Source organism: Erythrolamprus reginae, chromosome 1 (genome assembly GCF_031021105.1).
Source record: "Erythrolamprus reginae isolate rEryReg1 chromosome 1, rEryReg1.hap1, whole genome shotgun sequence".
Lineage (NCBI taxonomy): Eukaryota > Metazoa > Chordata > Lepidosauria > Squamata > Dipsadidae > Erythrolamprus > Erythrolamprus reginae.
In genome coordinates, this window is record NC_091950.1 from 303,306,937 (window position 1) to 303,322,099 (window position 15,163).

The 15,163-nt window shown below is 40.8% G+C and overlaps 1 protein-coding gene across 1 annotated transcript in view; it reads left to right on the forward strand.

Moving 5' to 3' along the window:
• Positions 1–373: 373 nt before the first annotated feature.
• The window catches only part of RFX6 (regulatory factor X6), a 56,529-nt gene continuing 41,739 nt past the window's right edge, over positions 374–15,163 (forward strand). Inside the window, exons 1-4 of the mRNA XM_070739577.1 lie at positions 374–569; positions 2,499–2,655; positions 4,777–4,900; positions 10,439–10,500. Of these exons, the coding sequence (XP_070595678.1) occupies positions 374–569; positions 2,499–2,655; positions 4,777–4,900; positions 10,439–10,500 (539 nt within the window). The remainder of the gene's footprint in view (positions 570–2,498; positions 2,656–4,776; positions 4,901–10,438; positions 10,501–15,163) is intronic.

Here is a 15,163-nt window from a genome sequence, read left to right on the forward strand (position 1 = left end):
GGGCAGTCCCGGCTCAGCTCTTGACAATCGGTGGGCAGGGCTTGGTGCTGTGCCCGGGGACGGCTGGGGCATGTGGCGCAGTGATCTCGACCCGCGGTTGACTCTTGCCACCGACCTCCTCCTCGTCGTCGTCCAGGACTGGAGCCCGAGCGCGTTTTAAAACCCGCCCGTCCTCCTTCCATAGAGTCAACGCTCCAGGCCGGCCTCAGCCACCTGTCCGTCCATCATCGCGCATCTTTGTCCAGGATCTTCTCTCTGCTTGGGTTCCTCCTCTCCGTCCCGTCCCCCCTCGTCCCAACTCTTCTGCATCCCACTTCCCGTCCCCTTCCCCGACGCTCCATGGGCAGGGAAAGCTTCGAGTCCTGAAGAGGCGATGGCCAAATACCCGACCAGAGTCGACGGTGCTTTTACGCACGGCCAACTCTTGGAGGACTCCTATGGCGACCTGGTCTCCAGAGGTTTGCTTCAGGTTTCACCCCCGGGAGAACCGCTGTCCGAGGTCGATTCTCTGCACGGCGGACTACAACGCCCCGACGGGGAGCTGGGGTTCCACGCGGGGATCAAGGCAGGTGAGGGCGACTTTCGAAACTGGGCGGAGAAGCAACCGGGCGTCTCGGTTGCCTTCAACCTGGTTCCTTTCTGTGCCACCTTCGGTCTCAGGGGGGAACCTGCTTCGCCTGGCTAGAGCTAGAGGTGTCTTGTGTTTGACCGCGTTCCCTGATGGAGGTTTGGGATAGGCTTCCGCTTAGGCAGTTTACCTCTTTCCCTTTTCCCTGATTTCTGTAAATAGGACAGAAAAGGGTCCAGCTAGCCTTGGGGAAATTCCATCTGCGGTGCGCCCCCCCAATCGAAGTCCTCCCCACCCATCTTCGTGTGGGCAGAACATCCTATGGTGTTAGTGGAGTCTTGCTTCCAAGGTATTGGGGACTTCCAGAGAATTGGGGGACAAAAAAATTATCCACCAGGATGCTGCCTTTGGACAGTATAGGAATAAAAGGTGACCTTTCATTGTAGAATTATTAAAGTGCCTTGCTCAGTGGCTTAGAAAGGAAAGGATAAGGATAAATTGGAAAATACATTGTTGGCTTCCCCTGTCACTTATTTATTGGAAAAGTCACCTGGGAACAATTTCATCCCAAAGAGTCACAAGGGGACCAGTATGGTCTTAGTGAAAACACTTGTATTTTCACTGTGTCAGTCTTTGAGGTGAAGAGGGGTTGGATAAAGATCCTTGAACAACAACCAAAAGTTTGTTTGAGGACAGCAGATTCAAAAATGGAAATGTCATTCTGTACCTAGTGGATATATATGTTTATGGAATGTTTGAAGCAAAAGTTTTGCCTTCAGTTATTCAAAATGCTTCATGTTATACAAAATGAGGTTTATCACTTTGCCTCTTACCTCTGATCCTAAGAAGCAAGGACTTATTTCCATATCTATATCTATGTTTATCTATCATCTCAACCCTACCCACCCATCCCTGTCTGTATGTCTGCCTGCCTGCCTGCCTGCCTACAATATCTATCTATCTATCTATCTATCTATCTATCTATCTATCTATCTATCTATCTATCTATCTATCTATCTATCTATCCATCCATCCATCCATCCATCCATCCATCCATCCATCCATCCATTCATCCATCCTTCTTTCCTTCCTTCCTTCCTTCCTTCCTTCCTTCCTTCCTTCCTTCCTTATGTGTATCCATATATCTAACCATACATCTCAATGCATATATATTCCAAGAGTGGAAATATCCAAAGTCTCTTTGATCTTGCAGAGGCCACTTGTATTTATCTAACTGTTGCTTTACCTACCTGCAGATATATACAGTATAATGTTTTCTGATGCTGGAATTTGTAATTTTCCAAGTGACACAGAATTCTTCATTCATCTAAATATCTAAAGGCTCAAAGCCAACAGGCAACAAACTGTTGGATTTGGGTTTGGGGGATTAGAATTCTGTTGATGAGGGAGTAGTATAATATTTTACAATGGGTTCATATAGTCAAAATGTTAGTGTTTCTTCAAGGGATTTCCACTGCTTATACAAGGCATTTTTGTTTATTTCCCTTCCCAATCAGTCTATCTCTTATACTGTATTGGCCAAAGAGTCCGGTACTGAATCAGATTTGCTCAGTAAAATATTTTTATTAGTGTAATAGCACTAATCTACCAGACTTTAAAATACCCCAAAATTATCATACATATGGAGTTTGCAAATTATGAGATTATCATTGTACATTAGGCAAATGGACAAAAAAGTACTTTCCTACATACTTCATTTCCATTTGCATTATCAGAGAAATTTATAAATAAATTAAACATTTTAAGTGATTAATCTGGTAGCTGTTGCCCCGATATATCATCCAATGCTCGACAATCCATTTGAATATATTTATTTTTACCTACATAGCATTATTTAATCTAATCTACAAGATAGAGAGGTAGATAAATACAGTATATACATTCTCTTTTTAAATGTTTTGGCACACAGAAATTCATTTCAGAAGTGAACCTATTTCTTCAGAAGATGAGGATGGAGAGAGTCAAGAAAACAAGATAAAATCTCTGAGCAAATATTTGCCTCCAAAGAAAACAATCACTCAGATTATGAAGGACAAAAAGAAGCAGACACAACTCACTTTGCAATGGTAGGCTAAACAACCAATGAAGCTTTAATGTATGGGAATTATTTTCTATTATACAATGTGTGCTAGTTAGCTTTTTTCTGTATTGTCAGGGGGGAAAGGAAATCTTGTCATCTGGTAAATGTTATAATGATATCAAAATGAGGTTGCATGCAAATGTCACACAATGTCATTTGCTCCCATGCCCTGTGGGTAGTCAAGGATGAAATTTAACTGCCAATAATCCTAGACAAGTAAAACTCTTATCAATGCAATATTTATAAAAACAAATTGTTAGTATTGTAATTCAGCCATCTAATGGAAATACCTGTTTTTGTAAATATTTTGCTACAGTTTCATTTAACTGGATTACATATTTTATGGAAGAAAGTTATAAATGTATTGATTTACCTGAACTTTTGTGTTCATCCGTTTGGTTTAAATTTCAGAAACAATATTCCTTTTGGGCCTCCTTGGCCATAAATGGAATGGGATGGAATGGGATGGAATGGAATAGAATAGAATAGAATAGAGTAGAATAGAATAGAATAGAATAGAATAGAATAGAACAGAACAGAACAGAACAGAACAGAAAACAGAAAACAGAAAACAAAAATGGCCAAATTCTGCAAGAATGATCCAAGATGTTATAAGTGAAGTTTTGTCTACTATTGCTTATGACCTTTAATAAAATCCTAGGCAATTTCAGACGACTATATTGTAGTCATCCATTTTAAACATTATACCTTGGCTGAGTTCAAAAAAGGCTGAACAGAATCAGGTTTAGCTGGTTGGCATTTGGATGGAAGGCTGCCACAAAACCCTAAGGGTGTAGATTAGACTGGGAAGTGGGGGAAATATTCCAGAAAGCAATGATAAACCTCTTTCATTATAGGACTGGGGGAATTACTTAATAAGAAAAATAATCCCTGATAATGAAGTACTTAACAAGGGTATATATTTAGGAAATATATGCAAGCATTCTGTAAATGTTGAGCTAATAGATAGTATACATCATAGTAAACCAAGTCTAAACCAGTTGTTTCCAACATGGGGCGCATGTGCTATGGGGGCAACTTGATTTTTAATGGGGACAATTGGAACCTTGTTTAAACCCAGTTAATTGTCTTTTAGGCTTTCTATTTATGAGTAGAAGTTCACTTTTTGAATAGTAAGAGTTATATGTCACAGTGAGAGGGGGGAAACAGGATTTTAGAGATGCTTGGGTGGGGTATGGCCAAAAAAAGGTTGGAAACCATTGGTCTAAACCAATCTGAGACCAGTTCTCATCTTTCTACCTGCCTCTTTCTAGTTGCCAACCATTTGCAGAAACTAGTGGTTAAGATGTTGACTCATACATTCTTAGCACTTATCAAAACCAATTGGAAAAATTAATTGCCAGCCACAGCTGAATTGTGGTTGTTTTAATGCTATTTAGCCAATGACTGCAGCTTTAATTCATTTGAAGCTCATGTTTATATTTTGAATAAAGGAACTAATTAAAAAAAACCTACGTAACCTCTTTATGTTCAATAAAATAATTGTTTTTGTATATTTACTTAAATTCCAGTCTAGTTTTTTTTCTCCAAGTTTTAAATCTAAACCTGATATTCAGTCCCAAACAATATTTTACTACTTGTTGTTTGCCATTTTACTACTTGTATGTTTGCCACACTGAGCATAGGAAGTGACAATTTTCAAAGAAACATTTCTATATGTATGTGTAATATTACCAAAGTAAAGGATTACTTTTTTTCACACAACATGACCAAGCAATGTCTTTTCTTAATTTCAATTAATTATATATCAACATTACCATTTGCAATGTGACTTCGAAGAATTTTATAGGACCACCTCTTCAGTTACTGGAGAATAATTTTATGTTTTTTATGGCTTTAATTGTGATATGGTTCACTGCCAAATCAATTAGAATTAGATAGGTAGCTATACACATTGACAGAATGAAAAAAGGAATGGAATGGAATGGAATGGAATGGAATGAAGAGGTACTGAAACACTGAAATATTTTATACTTTGAAGACAAAATACTCTCTAAAATATTATAAGCTTGGCGGTAACAGTGAAAAAATATGGCAAAGCTATAGGAGCCATTTTTAAAATCCTTGGCTTCTTTTTCATCTATAGGTTAGAAGAAAATTATATTGTCTGTGAAGGAGTTTGTTTGCCTCGATGCATCCTTTATACGCACTACCTGGACTTCTGCAGGAAGGAGAAACTTGAGCCTGCTTGTGCTGCAACATTTGGGAAGGTAATTAACCCATTTGATTTTCTTGCCTTATTTAATCTTACATTAGAAGAAACTATCCACTGGATTCTCTTGACTTATAGAAACATAGAAGACTGACGGCAGAAAAAGACCTCATGATCCATCTAGTCTGCCCTTATACTATTTTCTGTATTTTATCTTAGGATGGATATACGGTTATCCCAGGCATGTTTAAATTAAGTTACTGTAGATTTATCAACCACGTCTGCTGGAAGTTTGTTCCAAGGATCTACTACTCTTTCAGTAAAATAATATTTTCTCCTATTGCTTTTGATCTTTCCCCCAACTAACTTCAGATTGTGTCCCCTTGTTCTTGTGTTCACTTTCCTATTAAAAACACTTCCCTCCTGGACCTTATTTAACCATTTAACATATTTAAATGTTTCGATCATATCCCCCCTTTTCCTTCTGTCCTCCAGACTATACAGATTGTGTTCATTAAGTCTTTCCTGATACGTTTTATGCTTAAGACCTTCCACCATTCTTGTAGCCTGTCTTTGGACCCGTTCAATTTTGTCATTTTTTTTTTGTAGGTGAGGTCTCTTATTATTCAAAAGCTGCAGCTGAGAAAACCTGCAACTAATGTATCTTAAGAGTACAGTATTTAAATCCTGCTGCTTGGGGGGGATATTTGTGGGTCTTTTAATTTTCTAATATGGAAGCAAGAACTTTGCAGGGTGCCTTAAGGCAGAGTTTCTCAAGTTTAGCAACTTGAAGATGTGTGGACTTCAAGTCCCAGAATTCTCCAGGCACATCTTTAAGGTAAGCTAAGCTTCAGAGACACTGCTTTAAGGAGTGTAGGGTATTGGAAAGAAAATTATTTGCTTGGCAAAGTTGAAAGTAATGCAATTTTTGTGAGGAAAGAAGGCTGATCGTAGATATTTACTTACCGGTAATCAAAATGATTGAGTTTCCATACAGAATTAGAGGTTCCTATTTGTGATGAACGTATGAGTGCTGCTGTGGCCTAGAGGTGGAGCTCTTGCCTCCAAATCAGGAGGTTGTGAGTTCGATCCTAGGCAGAGGCAGATATTTCTCTCTCTGGGCACAATGAGAATATATCATCAGACCAGATTATTTGCAGGACAGCCTCCTGCCGCATGAGTCTCAGCGACTGGTTAGGTCCCACAGAGTTGGCCTTCTCCGGGTTCCGTCAATGAGAGACAATGTCATTTGGTAGGGCCTAGGGGAAGACCCTTCTCTGTGGGGGCTCTGGCCCTGTGAATCAACTCCCCCCAGAGATTCATACTGCCCCCACTCTCCTTGCCTTCTGTAAGAATTTAAAAACCTATCTATGCCGCCAAGCCTGGGGTCACAAGATCATAGCCTCTGGCCGACAAATATGATGTATGCATGTGGTTCAAATGTGAATGACTGAATTTTTTTTAATGTTTTAGGGTTTTAGAATGGGTTTTAGAATAGTTAATCACATTAATTGGATCTTAGAAATTTATTGTATATTGTTTTCTCTGATATGTTGTGAGCCGCCCTGTGTCCGAGAGGGGCGGCATATAAATCGAATGAATGAATGAATGAATAAATGAATAAATAGATAAATAAATAAATATCCCCCTCCCCACAAATATATATTCTATGTAAAAGCTGAAATAATTTTATGAACATGAGAGGTGGCCTTCCCAAAATAAATCCAAATTATTAGGAGCTGGGGAAAATAAATACCAAGATAGCTTCACAAATCAGTCTTTTTAAAGCATCCACAATAGTTTCCAATTGCCTTAAAAAACTGAAACATGTTAGTTTAATGAAGTTTGGGAAATTTGGAGATTCACATCTCCCTATCATATTAAATGACTCAGAACCAAGACAACACAGTTCACTATAAACGTTAAAAAACCCCTCTCTCTTCTAGCTTTGAAAATAGCAAGATTATCTTTTTTTCTATTTGCTGCCTGTCTCCGTATTTGCTTTACTGTTGATTGCTGGGTTATGATATCTGTTGAGGTAGAGACTATTGTTTCATCTTCAAATGCTCACCGTGCAAGTAAATTTCAAAACCAAGCTTTAGACTGTATCAGGTTAGATAAACCAAGGGGCCAAGGTGGGAGGCTTGATCGCGATCACATTTGCATTTAATGTCAGAATTGCTTCTCTCAATTAGCAAATGAACAGTCCCACCCACAGCTTTTAGGAAGCGTTTATAGATGTATAGAGAAATGACAAACTCAATTAAAGAATCAAAAGTTAAAAAAACCCAAACAATTATGGCACGAATTGATTCAAAACAAAAACTGAAAATGTAACAAGACAAAGTATCAGTATACACAAGAAAAATAACAATTACCTTACAATACTAATGGAAATGAAGTAAAAAAAACCATGAGATGTACGATTTCTCTTTGTATGTATTTTCTTCTACCTTAATAGTAAACTCTACTCACGATATTTATATTTGAATGTACATAATTTAACAAAAAAGAAATGAATGATGTGTCTAAAATGTAATAGAAATGGATTAAGATCTTTTAAATCAGAACAAAATATGTGAGAAATATTTTCTTTTCTTTTTTATTTTTGGAAAACAATAAATAAATTTTTAAAAAAGATTTTGCATTCAGATGACATAACTGTAAGAATTGCTAGTTCAGGCAAGAAATATCTATGGAAAAGAAAAACCTGAAATATCACTCAAAATCTCTGTGATAACAATATCACTTCTTTCATGCAGACTGATAGTCATTCCTTTTCCAGTTTTATCAAAACACATTTCTAAATCAAACTGTATTTCAAAATTCCTTGGGCAGAGATATAGACCAGCGTTTCCCAACCGGTGTGCCACGGCACACTAGTGTGCCGCGAGACACCGTCAGGTGTGCCGCAGCGAGAGGCGGCGGAGGAGAGTGGGCGGATCGGGCGGGCAATGGGGCAGGGCGGAGAAGCCAGGGGCGCGTTTGGCCGGAGGCACCTACTGCCGCACCTCCCTGCCCCTGCCTCCCCACGGTGCCTCCGGCCAAACGCGCCCCTGGCTTCTCCGCCCTGCCCCATTGCCCGCCCGATCCACCCACTCTCCTCCGCCGCCGCCTCCTGCCTTGGGGCGAGCAATCCGGGAGTCCGGGACTGTGTGGCTTTGCGCCACGAAGAGAAAACGGCCGACTTTTCCCTGCTGCCGTTTTCTCTTCATGGCGCAAAGCCACACAGTCCCGGACTCCCGGATCGCTCGCTTCTCCGGTCAGCAAAGCCATCTGCCCAGGAAAGCGCCACGCTGGCCGGAGAAGTGAGCCATCCGGGAGTCCGGGACTGTGTGGCTTTGCGCCATGAAGAGAAAACGGCCGACTTTTCCCTGCTGCCGTTTTCTCTTCATGGTGCAAAGCCACACAGTCCCGGACTCCCGGATCGCTCCCTTCTCCGGTCAGCAAAGCCATCTGCCAAGGAAAGCGCCGCGCTGGCCAGAGAAGCGAGCGATCCGGGAGTCCGGGACTGTGTGGCTTTCGGCCGGGCTAACGGGAGGCGGCGCGAGGCCGGGCGCTGGGGACGTCTGGGAGGGCGAGGAGGCTGATGGCTGCTGCGCACTCCACTCTCTCTCCGGCTCTCTCTCGCTCTTTCTTTTTCTCTCTGTTGCTGGCGTGGTGAACGAGAGAGAAAGAGAGAGAGAGAAAAAGGAGGGGAGAGAGAATGAGCGAAAGAAAGCAAGAGAAAGAGAGGGAAAGAAAGCAAGAGAGAGAGAGAAAGAAAGGGGGGAAGGAGGGAGAGGGAAAGACATAGAGGGAGGGAAGGAGGGAGAGAGAAAGAGAGCAAAAAAGAGAGGAAGAAAGAAAGAAAGAAAGAGGGATGGAGAGAAAGAAGGGAAGGAAGGAAGAGAGAGAAAGAGGGAGGGAGAAATAGAGTGAAATGGAGGAAGAGATATTTTTTTGTCCAAACTTTTCTTTAGCCCCCCCCCGCCCGCCCCTTCAGTGTTCCCCAGAATTTTGAAAACATGAATAATGTGCCGCGGCTCAAAAAAGGTTGGGAAACACTGCTATAGACCATGTATTTGAAACTGTAATATAGATGTGTCCTCTTATTAAATTGTTCATCAGTTGAATTCTGATCCACACGAGTAGTCATTATCCATCACCTCTACAATAGCATTGTTGAATGAAAGAAGTATATTTCTAAAAGCTATTTCTGTCAATCCATCTGTCCACCTATCCTTTGGTAAAAAAAGAAACGTATCATTACAGGCGTATATTGCTTGAATTCCGATATTAAGCAAGATTTTAAGAGCCATTCTATTTTCATTCATTCCACCATTTACCTCTTTTAAAGAGCCTGGTCTTCCAATAGTAGTTCACAACACAATAATTCAATGTGAATACATTTTAATAAAGCCAAATGCCAATAAAACTGGATTTTAAAATAATTTTGTGGAAAATTAAAAAATGTACCAGGAGAAACAATGTTTTCCTTTTTTTAGGAAGGGAATTTTAGAGAAGGATGTTTAATATGATGTACCTTTGATAAGCTTTGATGATATCATATCCTATTAATTTTATAGAGCAAAGGGAATAACATCTTCTTGGAGTAATATAATCGGTTGGGTTATACTATTCCAAGGAGATGCTATTCCATTTACTCTATAATATGTTCTGCCGGGCTCTCTGGTAGAATCCTCCCAAAAATTCACAGATACAAATTTCAGACACATACACGTTTGAAAATTCAAAACAATGTTCTTTATAATGAAAATTCACTTAAACCAAGCCCTCTTTTGGTATAGCAAAGAGCACTCGTCTCCAAACAAACTGGTAATTTGTACAAGTCCCTTATCAGTTCTGTGATTCTTAGCTTGCAGCTGTGAGGCAATTCACAGTCCTTCTTCTTTCCCAAAGTGAAACACACTTTGCTCTGGTTTAGTTTCCAAGCGGGGAAAAATCAGCACACATAAGGTCAAAGTCAGTAAAGCAGTCAGGAAACACAATGATCAGATAATCCTCCACAATGGTCAAACCCACAGGCTGCTATTTATAGCAGCCTCACTAATTACCACAGCCCCACCCAACCACAGGTGGCCTCATTTTCTTTGATAATAATCTCTCAGTTGTTGTTGCCTATGCATCCCTCTCCACATGCGTGGCTGTATCATTAACTCTTGTTCTGAATCCAAGGAGGAGCTAGATAATTGATCTCCTTCTGAGCTGTCTGCCACACTCTCCTCCTCCCTGTCACTCATGTCTTCTTGGTCAGAGGAGCCTTCATCAGCAGATTCCACCGGGGGCAAAAGAGGCCTGCAGCATGTGGATGTCTCCCCCACATCCACAGTCCTTGGGGCAGGAGCTGGGCCAGAGCTAACCACAACATAATATTGGGTATCTTATACCTTTGATGGGAGCATGATTATATTTTGTTGCAATTTCCACTTTATAAGTTTAATACCCTTTTGCCACTGATCATTAAAATGAATTTAACATAATTAATTACTTACAGAAGGGACAATTCGAACAGATATTGTAAGAAAACAAAAATGAAATCATCTTGAATTTCAATTGAGTTTCAATTATCTCATATTTGACTTTTTCTTCATAGACAATTCGCCAGAAATTTCCTCTCCTCACTACTAGGCGGCTGGGTACAAGAGGCCATTCAAAGTAAGTTCTTAGGAGCTACACTTTTTTAAATTCACATTTATCTAGACAAAGCCATGCATTCTTGATAGAGGTAAATGGAATCCAAACGTATTATTAACCAAAAAACACTTTTTAGAGTAACCAGTCCCAAACTGACAATGGTTCATGTTTTCTTGAATTTCAATTCCCAGAATTCTCCAAGAGACACAAACACCATGGAATTACTGGAGTTGAAGATCCACCTATCTGAAAGACATAGCAATAGAATTTAGATTTATATACAGCTTCACAGTGCTTTACAGCCCTCTCTAAATGGTTTACAGAGAGTAAGCATCTTGCCCCCAGCAATCTGGGTCCTCATTTTACCAACCTTGGAAGGATGGAAGACCTTGAGCCTACTGAGATTTGATCTGCCAAACTGATGGCAGCCGGTGATCAGCAGAAGTAGCTTGCAGTACTTCACTCTAACCACTGCGCCACCAAGTCTCTATCCAGATGTGTGGAAGGGGCATAGCATGGTGTAGCAATTACCATGTTTCTTGTTAAGTTGTATTGACTTGCTTACTGAAAATCATAATTTCCCATTTCCCACATGTTCCAAATCCTTGTAATCTCCAAAAACCGTTTACAGAGAGTTGGGAGGTATCTTTGGGTTACAATGGAAGTGATCATGAGGTGATGGAAATATCACCCCAAATGGCATAGTGCCATAGAGAAGTTGTCATTATATGTTTGTTTGTTTGTTTGTTTGTTGTGCACCTTCCAATCAGCAGTGGTGGGCTCCTACGGGTACGGTCAGGTACGCAGTACCAGTAGCAAAATTTTGATTTTCTTTTCTTTTTTCCCCTTCTGGGCTCTGGGTATGTTTTTCCTATTGCAGTAAATTTATTTATTTATTTATTTATTTATTTATTGTTAGAGTTGAAAGGGACCATGCAAGTCATCAAGTCCAATCCCCTGCCTGAGCAGGAATCCTAAAGCACCCCAGCCAAATGGCAGTCCAATCTCCTCCTGAAAGTGTCCAGAGTTGGGGAGTTCACAACCTCCGCAGGCAGGTTGTTCCACTGGTTGATCGCTTTGACCGTCAGGAAGTTCTTCCTTACTTCTAAGTTGAATCTCTCCTTGGTCAGCTTCCAGCCATTGTTCCTCGTCAAAAATGAGTTTGAATGTGTATAATTTTAGAAGAGCTGTGTGTGCGTGTGTGTACATACACTTTATATAGTAGATAATCAGGGGTGAGCTACTGCCCGGAGGGGGGAGAACGCAGTGGGTTAGCGGAAATGGAGATCCACTCCAGAGAACCCAATGCATAAGCCACACCCACAGTGTGGTAGTAAAAATTTTGGTAGCCCATCACTGCCAATCAGCATTGATTTTAACAACAGCCAAGGTGGCGCAGCAGGTAGAGTGCAGTACTGCAGGCCACTAAAGCTGACTGTAGATCTGCAGGTGAGCAGTTCAAATCTCATCACCGGCTCAAGGTTGACTCAGCCTTCCATCCTTCCAAGGTGGGTAAAATGAGGACCCAGATTGTGGGGGCAATATCCCGGCTCTGTTAAAAAGTGCTATTGCTAATATGTTGTAAGCCACCCTGAGTCTAAGGAGAAGTGCAGCATTAAAAAATCAAATTAAAAATAAATAAGTAAATAAACAGCCTGGACAAGTCTTTAAATTTTCTTGGCAAGATTTCAGAAGAGATTCGCCATTTATTTGATTTATTTATTTATTTGATTTTTATGCCGCCCTTCACCTTAGACTCAGGGTGGCTTACAACATATTAGCAATAGCACTTTTTAACAGAGCCAGCCGGGTCCTCATTTTACCCACCTCAGAAGGATGGAAGGCTGAGTCAACCGTGAACTGGTGATGAGATTTGAACCGCTGACCTACAGATCTACAGTCAGCTTCAGTAGCCTGCAGTACAGCACTCTACCTGCTGCGCCACTCCGGTTTTCTCTCTCTCTCATTGCTTCCTAGGGCAGAAAGAAAGAGAATGACTGGCTCAAGGTCACCCAGCTGACTTTTTGCCTAAGGCATAAGAACTCATAATCTCTAGTTTGGTGCCTTAACCACTATACCAAACTGGCTGTATATATTTAATTTAAAATATTGCCAATGTAGTCTTCCATACCTTCCTACCTCCTTTCCTTAGGACAGAGGAAAAAAGGGAGAAAACTTTAAACAATGGAAATTCCTATGTGAATTTCCTGGCCATGAAATTTATCTATTTATTTATTTATTTGACTTCTATGCTGCTCAATCCCGAATCAATCATTTCTGACATTTGCTGAGCAAATGTCAGCAAATGGGTAGTGAAAAAATGAAAAAACAAAATAGTGAATTAATACTTTAAGAGGAAGGAGGAGACAAGGTATAATTTTCACTCTGATTCTTATCTCCCTAACAGCGTTCCATGTAAGCTCTGCGCGTGCGCATGTGCGCACCCCAAAATACCCCCTGCGCACCCTTTTCTACGGGTGTGTACTCCCCATCCCCCTGCCAGCCCACGAGGGGGGGCGTGGGGGCGAGGAGGCGTTGGCAATAGAAGAAAAGGGAGCCGCGGCCGCCCCTGCCTCCCCACGGTGCCTCCCGCCCCTTCACGCACCTGGCCTCTCGGCGCTTCCCCCTGCCTGCCCGATCCGCCCCCCCCCCCTCCTCCTCCACCTCCTGCCTTGGGGCGCAACTTCTCCTGCGGCGGTGGCCGTGGCTTTTCCTCCTCGTTCTCATCTGCGCTCCCAGCCAGGGGGCTGCGAGAGAGGGTTTTCTCCACATGCTTCAGGAATGCCTGCCCCGCCCCTCTCACAGCCCCCTCACTGTGAGCGCTTTCGTCCCGGACTTTCAGCAAGGGGGCTGCAGTAGAGGCAGGGCAGGCGTTCCCGAAGCGCTTGGAGAAAGTGCTCTCTCACAGCCCCCTCGCTGACAGAGAGAGAGAGGGAGGGAGAGAGAAAGTAAGTGAGAAAGAGAGAGAGAGAGAGAGAGAAAGGGGGGAGAGGGAGATAGCAAGAGAGAGAACAAGAGAAAGAAAGCAAGAGGGATAGAAAGAAAGAGTGTGAGAGAAAGAAAACAAGAGAGAAAGAGAGAGAAATGACTCTTGATTTAAAGCATATGGTAAAAAGCACCCAAATAATAACAGAGAAAAAAAACACCAGCTGTTTGCGCGTGTGTGTGTGTGTGTGTGTGTGAACTCTTGAACCATTTCCAATAGCTCAGCTGTTATTGGAAATGGTTCAAGAGTTCACACACACACACACACACACACACACACACACACACCACACACACACAAGGGGAGAGGAGACAGGGATGGAAAAAGAGGAGAAGATAGTAATAATAGTAATAGATTTTGGTTTTGTTTTATTATTAATTTCTTTTAATAAAAAAGAAGGGAATTTTTTCTTGTTTGTTTATACATACTTCTATGCCTCCCAGTCCCTTTGGGCCTGCCGCTCAGACACTATACCTTTCTGCCCACACCGAAAAAAAATTAGAGGGAACATTGCTCCCTAATTATGCTCTATTATCGACCATTTATTTATCGGACACTGAAGAAACCGGAACCTTAGATGCTGAGTGAGTGCAAGAATTTTAGTCTCTCACTATCTAGCACAATAGGTTTGGAAAGATTAGTTGGATTAAATCAAACAGTGTACATACACTTTGGCTGATAAGGATTGGAGTTAAACAATACCTGCAGAAACTGAAGATGCTCATTCTTACCCACAGTAGAAGCCTTATAATGATAGAGGAATTTATTACATTTGTAATGTGTTTAATGATTGCTAACTTAGAGGAATTCTCTTTTGAGCAGAAGGAAGAAGATGTGAGACTTGAGTTAAACCAGAATGAATGCCTGGCATTTCCTGTATCTTTGAGAAGATAGGGCATTTCCTAAATTTTTCAACTGTATTCTGTAGTTGGCTATCTTTTGTGCATCAGGGACAGCTATTTTTTTTCAAAATAAAATAAAATAAAATATCTGAGTTGTTACACAGCTCTACAAAAAAAAAATTTAATATAATCATTGCAGTTGACCTTGTACTTTTCTGAATCATTTTTTGTTCTGATTTCAAAAATGTATATAGTTTTTCTGTAGTAGGTATAGTTTCATTCATAGCATCATTCTTATAAGATATAGGAGATATACTGGTGACATTAACACAGGTCTACAAAAAATATTTTTGAAATCATTGCAGTTCATCTTGTATTTTTCTGAATCAATTTTTTGTTCTATTTCAAAAATATTTATAGTTTTTTTTTGTAGCAGGTATAGTTTCCATGGAGCATCATCATTATTATAAGGTATAGGAAATATACTAGTGTCATTATAAAACAGTAACATCAATACAATATAATAATGTAATAACAAAAATGCTTCTATTTCATAAACTTTATGTGATAGAGCAAAACTAAGCATATTTTTGGAATCAGCACATCTAATTCCATAAAACAGACATATTACCTTTGTTGATGGTTTTTTTTGTGTTGACCAGTCTTTTTTTTGTTTTAATGTTCAATCATGTCTAATTCTCAGAGACTGCTTTGATTAGTCCCTGCAGTTTTCTAGGCAGAGTTTTTCAGAAGTGGCTTGCCATTGCATGCTTCCTAGGGTTGAGAGAGAGTGACTGGCCCAAGGTCACCCAGCTGGCTTTGTACCTAAAGTGAGACTAAAATCCATGGTTTTCCA